General features: G+C 39.8%; 1 protein-coding gene across 1 annotated transcript in view; it reads left to right on the top strand.

The window, feature by feature from the left end:
• Positions 1 to 1,950: 1,950 nt before the first annotated feature.
• Positions 1,951 to 9,135, top strand: part of LOC104532339 (uncharacterized protein CFAP97D2) — an 8,132-nt gene continuing 947 nt past the window's right edge. The window contains 4 exon segments of the mRNA XM_010177526.1: positions 1,951 to 2,043; positions 5,402 to 5,439; positions 5,441 to 5,480; positions 7,959 to 8,077. Coding sequence (XP_010175828.1) covers positions 1,951 to 2,043; positions 5,402 to 5,439; positions 5,441 to 5,480; positions 7,959 to 8,077 — 290 coding nt within the window.

The following is a 9,135-nucleotide window of genomic DNA, read 5'->3' on the forward strand; positions in this document are numbered from 1 at the left end:
CTTTTGAGGTAGAGAGAGAATATGCAACCACAAAGTAAGTTTAACACCATTTCCCTTCTGTCACCAACTTTAATTCAGAAGCAGCTGGCAAATTATTCAAAGTTATTTCAATTTCTTGGTGGGCCATGGTTCCATCAGTTTAAGAGGCTAAGTTTTCCTTATATTTTAAGGGCTTCATCAAAATCAGTGAAAAGGTTCCTTTGATAATGGTGCTCTTCAGGTCTGTCCGTAAGAGATCATTACACATGTAGCATTTGAAAGACTGAGGCCAAGACCTTGCCAGATGAATGAGGGGCTAAGCATTTCTACTTGCTCAAGAGCAAAATATAATTGTATCATGTGCACAGTTAGATTTTATATACATTTGAAGAAATGCATTTCAACTCTCTACTCTTTATTATTTTTACTGTCATTCTCCACATCTCCCTATTACATTACCAGGAAAATAAAAAGAACCCAAACAGCTGAAAAAAACCACTCTTCAGTTCTTTCCATCATTTGTCTGAAAATAAGAGTGTTTGCTTTACAGCTCAAAATTAGTATGTATCAGGGTTTTAATTTTATGTCTGCTTCTGTTGCTTAAACACCATTTCACACTAACTATAATAAAAATCACAAACCCCTATATCCAACTTCATTACTTCATTGCTGAAACGCAAAAGTTAATCAAGATACAAATTCAAGAGAGCACTGTCCCTGATTCTGTGTTGGGTAGTTGTGTGATAGCTGTGCTGCTCTTCCCCTGCCATCCACATGAGACACTGTAGGAGAACAACCTGCACCAACAGCCTTGTGCTGAAACGGAGTATCCCCCGGTTCCTCCTCATACAGACCCATTCTGTTGTATTGTCAGCCACTGGTTCCCTCCTTACTTCCCCGTGCTGTTATATAAAGTGCATTATCCTACCTGTTTTAAAAGACCTGTGAGAGCTTCGAGTTGTAATTCAAGTCTTCTCCTTAGGAACTATGGGCCTTATCAAGAAAATGCATGAGCCAAAAGCAAAGTCCTTTGTCAGTCTGCTGGACTCAGCTTCAGGGTGCTCTGCACCACGAGGATGGAAACATTAAATGAACTGTGCCAACTCAAGTCCAGCTCTGGAGGAGGCCAAGGTGAGCTTGAATGAGCAGAAGCACCTTTTCCATTTTTGGGTGGATGAGAAAACATCCTTGCCCATTCATCTCCTTGCCAAACCTAGCCTATGAAGAACAAAAGCCAAGATGGGCCTGTGTGAGAACCAGTAGTCTGCTGGGTAAATAACTGGCTTTTGCACATCTGTTTGAGCTTTCCATAACTCTTTAGCAATGAGATGGCATGCAGATAAAGAAAGGTGAAAAGGTTATTAAATCCAGAACCATTTTGCTATGAACACATTTGCTGTGGCTATCGAAAAGTGCATACTTATCAATTAAAAAAAATGTTTTAAACAAGTTATTCCAGTGCAAAAGATGACACCTCCCACTGTGGGCTTGCCTGGAGCATTACTGAGGCATGCTGTTTAATTCAAGGCTCAGCAAATATAGCCCATTATACAGTCCTTTGCATATTTACGGTAGTGCACAAAGAATTATTAATAGCTTACACCACTGTCTTTCCTTCATCAGCAGGAGGTAGGTCTGGCTACTGAAGTATAATTGGTAATCTGTTTTATATATGGATAAAATACTCTTTGGAATGCTTTGCTATAACATTCAGTTCTTGTTTGCTATTTGTTAAATGTATTGTTTGAAATGCTACCACCAGCTATTCATTATTTTTCTGAGCAGCGATGCCATGACAACCCCCACGTGACTGGCTATAAACATACCACAAGTCTCCAGGGCTTTGCTTTAGGAAAGGCTCAGACTGGTATTACTCGTACTTGGTTTTTTGGGGTTTGGTTTGGGGTTTTTTTTGGTTTTTTTTTTTTTTTCACAAAAGCCCAGATTCAGAGGTGTTTCATTTTGTGCAAGATGCATCGAGCCTACCAGCCAATTTTACCATGTGGCAACAAATATCTTCAGCTAAAATGGGACAAAGCAAAGTATGAAGAACACAAGAAAAGGGTAGGTACAACTGTTTGATAAAGAGCAGAGACCTTCAGGAAAGAATAAGCTTACCCAAAAAGGCTACGGCATCTTTCTACTCATTCTTAATACTGTTGTGAAGCTACTGAGCAGCAATAAGGTAAAAGAGATGTTTTAAGAATATCCAGCAAATATAGGTATAGCTTTTGTGTCCATTTAGAGTTATAATAATGATACTCATCAAATTTAGAAGTGAAAAAGATTCAGTTGGTCATCTGCTCCAAATCAGTTACAACGCAGAACTGTTCCCTCTTGAAAATCCATCAGTAATGAAAACCATCAGTGATGATTCAACTGTATTGCTACCTTAGAAAGATTGTATCACAATATAATTAGCTTTAATACGAAGAAATAGTTCTTCATTATTTCCAGACCAGGTCTGTTTCATTAACTGTATAAAAATATCTTCCTTCCTTCCTTCCTTCCTTCCTTCCATTGTTCCCATAATTTGACTTGCAGGTGGAAAAAAGTTAAAGATGATGTAGAGAATTGAATCTGACATATTTTTCTAACCAAACCAACAATATTGAAATAAAGAAATATATTTACTTCTGTGTGAATTAACCTGGAGAGGCTTACTGTTGTATTTAAGCATGACTATTTAAACAGTGGCTCTTTTAAAGCAGGGAACTGATATTAGTGTAGCTGAAATACTCTCGGCATCTGCTGTGCATACAGAACTCTTCTTTGTTCAGCATACAGAGCACTTCATAAATGCACTGAGGCATTCAGAGGCCAAGAATAGAGGTTAGTTATCATCATGATATATAGTGAAGAAATGTATTTATAGAGAACAAAACATTTCCCACGACTCAACTGTTCTTGGATTAAACACAAGTGTTAATTTCTGAGTGCAAGCAAAGAGAAAGAGGAACTATCGTGCTGGGCAAAGGATGGCTTAGGAGGTACAGAATTTTGTTCCTTATTACAGGGTTCACACCCAGCTCAAGTGGTGACTAACAAGGTCTCCAATGGCCAAGAAGCAGCTTTTTCAAGTGGCTCTGTGTTGTCATGCTGGCTCGCTCCTAAATTCCCACGCTAGCTGCCCGGAAATTTCACCATGCCTCTGTTGGCACGAATTCCGGCTTGCTGTGGTGAACACCAGCTACCAGAGCAGCGGTACCTGCGGGCTGGGGTAAGTGAAGGCAGCAGGGCAATTCGGCAGGTTCTCCTGAATGACACAGCCCACACGTGGCACAGGCTTTTGCTCTGCCAAGAAACACAGTGATCGCTCTGAGAAAATGTAAGGACCTCTGCTTGGTGATGTGCAGGCTTTACATTGAAGGAGCTCACAAAAAACCCCATAAACCCACCAAAAAACAGAGTAAGAGAGAAAGGGGAAAAATAGGGAGCAAGGAAGAAAAAAGGTAACACACAAAAAAACCCCTAAAAAAGGTACGCTTCTTGGAGAAGACCTCTAAAAAAATGGCAATGGTTAGGGATAAGTTATAATTTTCTCATGATGCAAAGGTACAAAAAGTGCCAGTGTGTTTCTATGTATAGAAGAGCAAGTACTTCCAGTCTGAATAATTTTGTGATTTTCTTAATGGAAGAAAGGAATGGGGGGTAAAAAACAGAGATACATCTCCTCTCTGCAACATTCTGCATTGAATAAAATAAAAAATATCTACAAAAACACCATGGCTCTGGAAAGTGCCACGGCAGAGGTTAGGGTAGGCTTAAAAAATACTAGGTTTTTACCTTTTACAGTTGTGCATACAAGGACAGAAGGGAAATTAATTGTAACACTTTCCAGAAAATGCATTCCACAGAAGAAACCTCCCTTTTGTTGTTCAAGTTTGAAACAGTTTGCATATCTATAAATTAAAATCAGAATTTCCATAAATATCACATTTTATTCTTCACACTAGGCATTTCTACCGATTGATGCAATAAAAACCCTATTTTACAAATTGCATGTCTTCTTATTTTTAAAATAACTTAATAACATGATAATTTAAAGCACCTGAAGAAGCAGAGAAGATAGCAGCAGCAGAAGGCACCAAAACCACCAAAACCCTCAGTTTAGTTCTGGTATCCAGTAAAAATCATCTACTTAATGTGATGGGATCTAGAAAGGATTAAGATGAGCACCCTCATCTCCCCTGAAATGAGCTGAAGTTGAGAGCAGTCAGCCCCTTCTGGGATCCCACCTCCTCGGAGATGGCTGCCACTAAAAAGCAGCTGAATGTTTTTGCAGGAAGCCAAGCAGTTCAAGTGAATTTCAGACAAAGCTAGAAACTGCTAAACATTGTCCCAGTCAAGGCTGTAAATTATTTGCCCTGTTATAAAAGCAAAGAACCTGCCCAGGTAGTATGTATGACAGGTCTGCCATCAGGGATTTAAGCCTGGTTCTCAGCTCATCACAAAACTGCTACAGAAAGAGACGTGGAGAGCTCCTGCTGCATTCAGGCAGTGATTTGGTCATGTCCTGCTGGGAGGCATTTGCATTGGTGCTGTCCCTGCTGCTCTTATTTGGTAGCCTCTTTTTTTTAAATAGCAAGTATTTCTCTCTTCTTTCTATATCACTGAAAAATAGTTCCAAATAGCCTGAATCTGCCTACTTCATGACAAAAATAACAGTATTGTTTTAACTGATCTAGCCCCTGCACTCCCTGCAGGACCCCAGTCTGTGAGAGAGTGGTTTCCTCTCTAAATCCTGTCTCACTCCACTCCCTGTTACCAGCTTTTCTTCCACGGGGTTTATTCAGTCCAAGACAGCTCATAGATTATTCTTTTTCCTCATATATTGGATGGCTATTTAGGTCAGGGTGGAGATAAGTATTGCTGTGCCACTGAACTACCAACTCTACGAGAATAATAAGATCTAAAATTTGCTTTTGATGATCATTCTAAAGTGATCGTAAGAAGAGGCCTGGGAATACTTTCAACACAAGAAGTCCTTTTCCAGTATTGCTTACCTCTTTCTGGCAGCATCCTAAATATGCATCCCTTTGGAAGACCTGGCACAGCTCAGGAGTACCTAGGGCTTTCTCACACCAGCCTTTTTATTTCTGCTGGATGCCTACTAAAAACTGCCTGCCTTCTCTTAGACTGTCTGTCCTGTATCATAACATCAACACCACTGTAACCGGACTGTAGGTATGTTTTACATTTCTCCCACATAAAGAGCACATTTTAGAGCAACTGCCTTTAACATTTTTATTCTCCACTACTCTTCTTCTGGGCAAGTCTGGCTTTGCTGATATAATGAATCATATATTTAATAGTATTACTGCTAGCTAACAAAACAGAATATGAGAATTAAAAGATTTCCTGTAATGATATGCAAGGATATTTCCAACAAAAACGGATAAACATTTCATTTCTGTTGCAGATCTAGGCAGCAAAACCATCAGTGGACACAAGTACCCCTGCAATATGCACACCTTCATCTGAAGTCAGGGAAGCTGAAGGTATAGTATTGGCTATTTCACTGAGCACTAGCATGCTTACCTTCATGTCTCCTCTCAAAGAAAACAAAGAGACTACTAGATGGTCAAAATTTCAGGGCCTTTTTTTTCCCCCTTTGGTGCAGTGATTGTTGCGACAGGACTATCAGTATCCATGAACAGCACACTCCCAGCAGCATTAAATAACTTATTTTATCTTTATGATTATTGATGAAATCAGAGTGCTGCAGATTAACAAGTGCTAAAGTGTTCAAGTAGCCTCCTAAAAGGTACTTCTGCACAATCATGGAAAAAAATCACAAATAACAAGAATAGTACAATCGTCAAGATACCACACAGAGCAATGAACTGAATAATAGGATGTTAACATATTCAAAGCACAAGAAATAACAATGGGTAGCCTTGACTGGCAAGTTATCCTTCAAAATCTTACTGCTCCCAAGAGGCAAATTTTTATTAAAAGATGAGAGTGGAAAATAAATTGTTACCTAATTAACTCTGCTTACTGAAAGGAAACAACAACAATTAAAAAAATCTAAACGTGAGCACAGTAGAAAATACGTGCAGCTAAATCCTGTCAAAGACTTAATTTCCAACGCAGTGCCCCTCAGGCAATGGGAGCGTAGCCCATATAAGGACTTCAGAATTAATTTCCTTAAAATTGTTTATCATCTCACTGTGTGACATAATGATCCCCAGGCACCTTAAAATCATTTCACTAGAAAAACAGTTCATTTCTTCGCCATGCATAAAATCATATGCTATATTAGGATGTGGATTCAATTGCTGTGTTAATTTTTTCCTATTACTGTGAAAATAACTTATAAAGTTCCTTTGAAAATGAAACATTGCATACCCCCCACACAGAGGTTAACAAAACAACCACCAACAGGAACTCGCTAATCTCAGGCATGTTCCTTTGAACTACAGGTCCTGATACCTGGAAGTGAGACTATAGTCCTAATCTCTTTCTGATCCTCCTCCTTTCTGAACTGCTACAGAAAGAGAGGAAAAGAGAGAGAGAGAGAAAGAGAAGGAAAGGAAGGAAGGAAAGGAAGGAAGGAAGGAAGGAAGGAAGGAAGGAAGGAAGGAAGGAAGGAAGGAAGGAAGGAAGGAAGGAAGGAAGGAAGGAAGGAAGGAAAGACCCTCTAATGTTGAAATCTCCTATTAAGCAGTTCTTCTTTACAATCATTCTCTTTAAGGTTATTCAGAGCCTGATGAGATTAGTTAATGCACCGGTTTTAAGTACCTTTATACTACAGTGTGACCAGCATCTGACCTGCTTTGGTTAGAAATCCCAGCAAACAAGGCAGATGTGCTCAATTCTACCTGCTACTCTAACATCAGCCACTCAAAACTACCAGAGCAGGATGAGCAGGATTTCCTATTTGTTTTATACAGGACTTGGAATATCTTTGGAGTGTCTAGAATCAAATATGGCAAAAAAAAAAGGAGAAAGGAAGAGTGAATTTGTGTGCTCAAAACAAGACTATTGCTTCAATGATTCTGATCTGAGAGGCTTTTGAGAATGAGATGTTGGAGTTCAGCTACAAAAACAGTGCCTTCCCTGCTTTCCTCCATCCGGTCTCTCTCTGGTTACCTCCAGCTCAGCCCTGCTGGAGAAGGCATTCTTGGGACTCAGATAACCCTGAAAATAAGTTACAAATTAGACAATGCCCCAGGATATCTAAAGGGATTCTCCCTCCTCCACTGGACTTTTCAATTTTCACCCCAACTTTGACACAGTTAACTTCAGAGATTGAGATTATTAAGATCTTCCATGTTAAAATAAAGTGTAGAGAGGCCTAAAATCATGCTAAGGATGAACAGAACTAGCTTATACTGCCTTATACATCTCTCTCCATTTGTTTGTTACACCCAGTTATTGCTTCTTTTCTTCCACTAGCCTGCAACCAGGGGAAAAGTGGCCTGCAACTGGACCTAATCCAAATCTCACTGAAGTCAATGGAAAAAATTACCACTTGATCCAAAGCCCACCAAAGATAACGGAAAGACTCCCACTGACTTCAGAGGAGTCTGGATGAGTCCCATCACGTATGTGTACAGTGTTCATCACAACAATCCTCAATTTTGATGAGAGTCTATGAAGGCTGCTAGAGTCACAAATGATAATTATGATCCTGGAAAACACATTGAGAAATATTTATAGAAATTCTGCTTATACTGATGAAATGCATTTGCTAATCACACAGGCTGCTGCTGTGGTTGCAGGAAAGTGTTTCAGTGTCAAACTCACAGCATTGCAAAGGGCTTTCTCTCATTGCGTCACCATTAAAATGGTGAAACAAAGGGTTCTCACAACACTAGCACAGAGCTTTACCTGATCAGTGTCTCTCACACTCTGCCTATAGAAGGGGACAGCAATTTTGATCACCCTGTTAGGTATCCATGGTACATCACTGCTGCTTGCTATGGCCTTGTAAAAACAGAAGCATTTCTTTATCGCTTCTATACCCAAAGTTGGAGGAAGACCAGCTTTCCAACATCAAAAGAGATAACCATTTGCTGCTGGAGAAGATGTCCTGCATCATGAGAACAAAGGGACAAATAAACAACAAAAATGACTATAAGGCCAAAAGGTAATATCAGCAGCACTATTTCTATGTAGTTATCAAGTTACCTCCCCAGTGACAAACATAGCTAAGGATAAACTGCTCTGTGAGGACGTGTATTTTAAAAGGCAGCCTAAGGTATAATCAACACTTCAGAAAGCCATGTGCTTGCCCTGTCACATGAAATCCAACGCCAGGTCATTTTCCTCCTACCCTCTGTTGAAGAGAAGATGGCTTTAAATTAGTTTTTCAGTTTAATAACTGAGGGAATTAAAAAAAAAAGGGGGAGAAAAAGAGAGAGAGAGAGAGAGAACATTGCCCTACTTTAAGGGAAATAAATGAAGCAAATCTATTATGTCTCAGCAAAGCTGTTCCTGCTAAGTGAGTCATTGCTGCTGACTTTGCCAGTTGTTCCTACAGACACCACCGGAAAGAGGGAGATCCAAAGCTTAGAGATGAAATAAAAACAGAGCAAAAAATAGAATTAACATTAAAAAGAAAAGTGGAGCAGGAAGCAGGCAGAAATAAAAATATAATTTACTGCTCAAAGGAGACTAAGCAAAATATGCCTTGAGGATTTATCACTAGAGAAAACCACCTTACAGATTTCTGATTCAGGAGGAAATTCACACCGTGAAGAGGGCACAGAAAAACAGTCAATAGCAGGGACAGGCTTTTGAAGTGAAGTGAAGGGAATGGTTTGTGTAACTCGGGTGGCAGCTGTTACCTCCTGTGATTCATTTACAGACAGACTACTTCATGGCAGACTGACAGCTCATCAGGCCCTAGAGTGTCTCCAGACAGCAAAATGCAGCTCAGGTGCAAATGACCTAGGTAGAAGTCACTATATGTCACCATCACAAATATCCTGACATTTGCACAGTTCCTTGGCAAGACAGAAATTATTTTAAACCAGAGTTGGTCATGTCCACATCATGCAAATCCACATCATAGCACTTATGGCTTGTCTCTAGTGAATAATACTCAGATCAGTGCAGGCGTCAACAAGCATCAGTTAACTTCACTGCTGAAGGTGTGATTCTACAAGATATGGAAGGAGAAGAGCACCCTCCCCCTTTTCATTC

The sequence above is a fragment of the Antrostomus carolinensis genome, unplaced genomic scaffold (genome assembly GCF_000700745.2).
Source record: "Antrostomus carolinensis isolate BGI_N321 unplaced genomic scaffold, ASM70074v2 scaffold34691, whole genome shotgun sequence".
In the NCBI taxonomy this organism is placed as follows: Eukaryota; Metazoa; Chordata; class Aves; order Caprimulgiformes; family Caprimulgidae; genus Antrostomus; species Antrostomus carolinensis.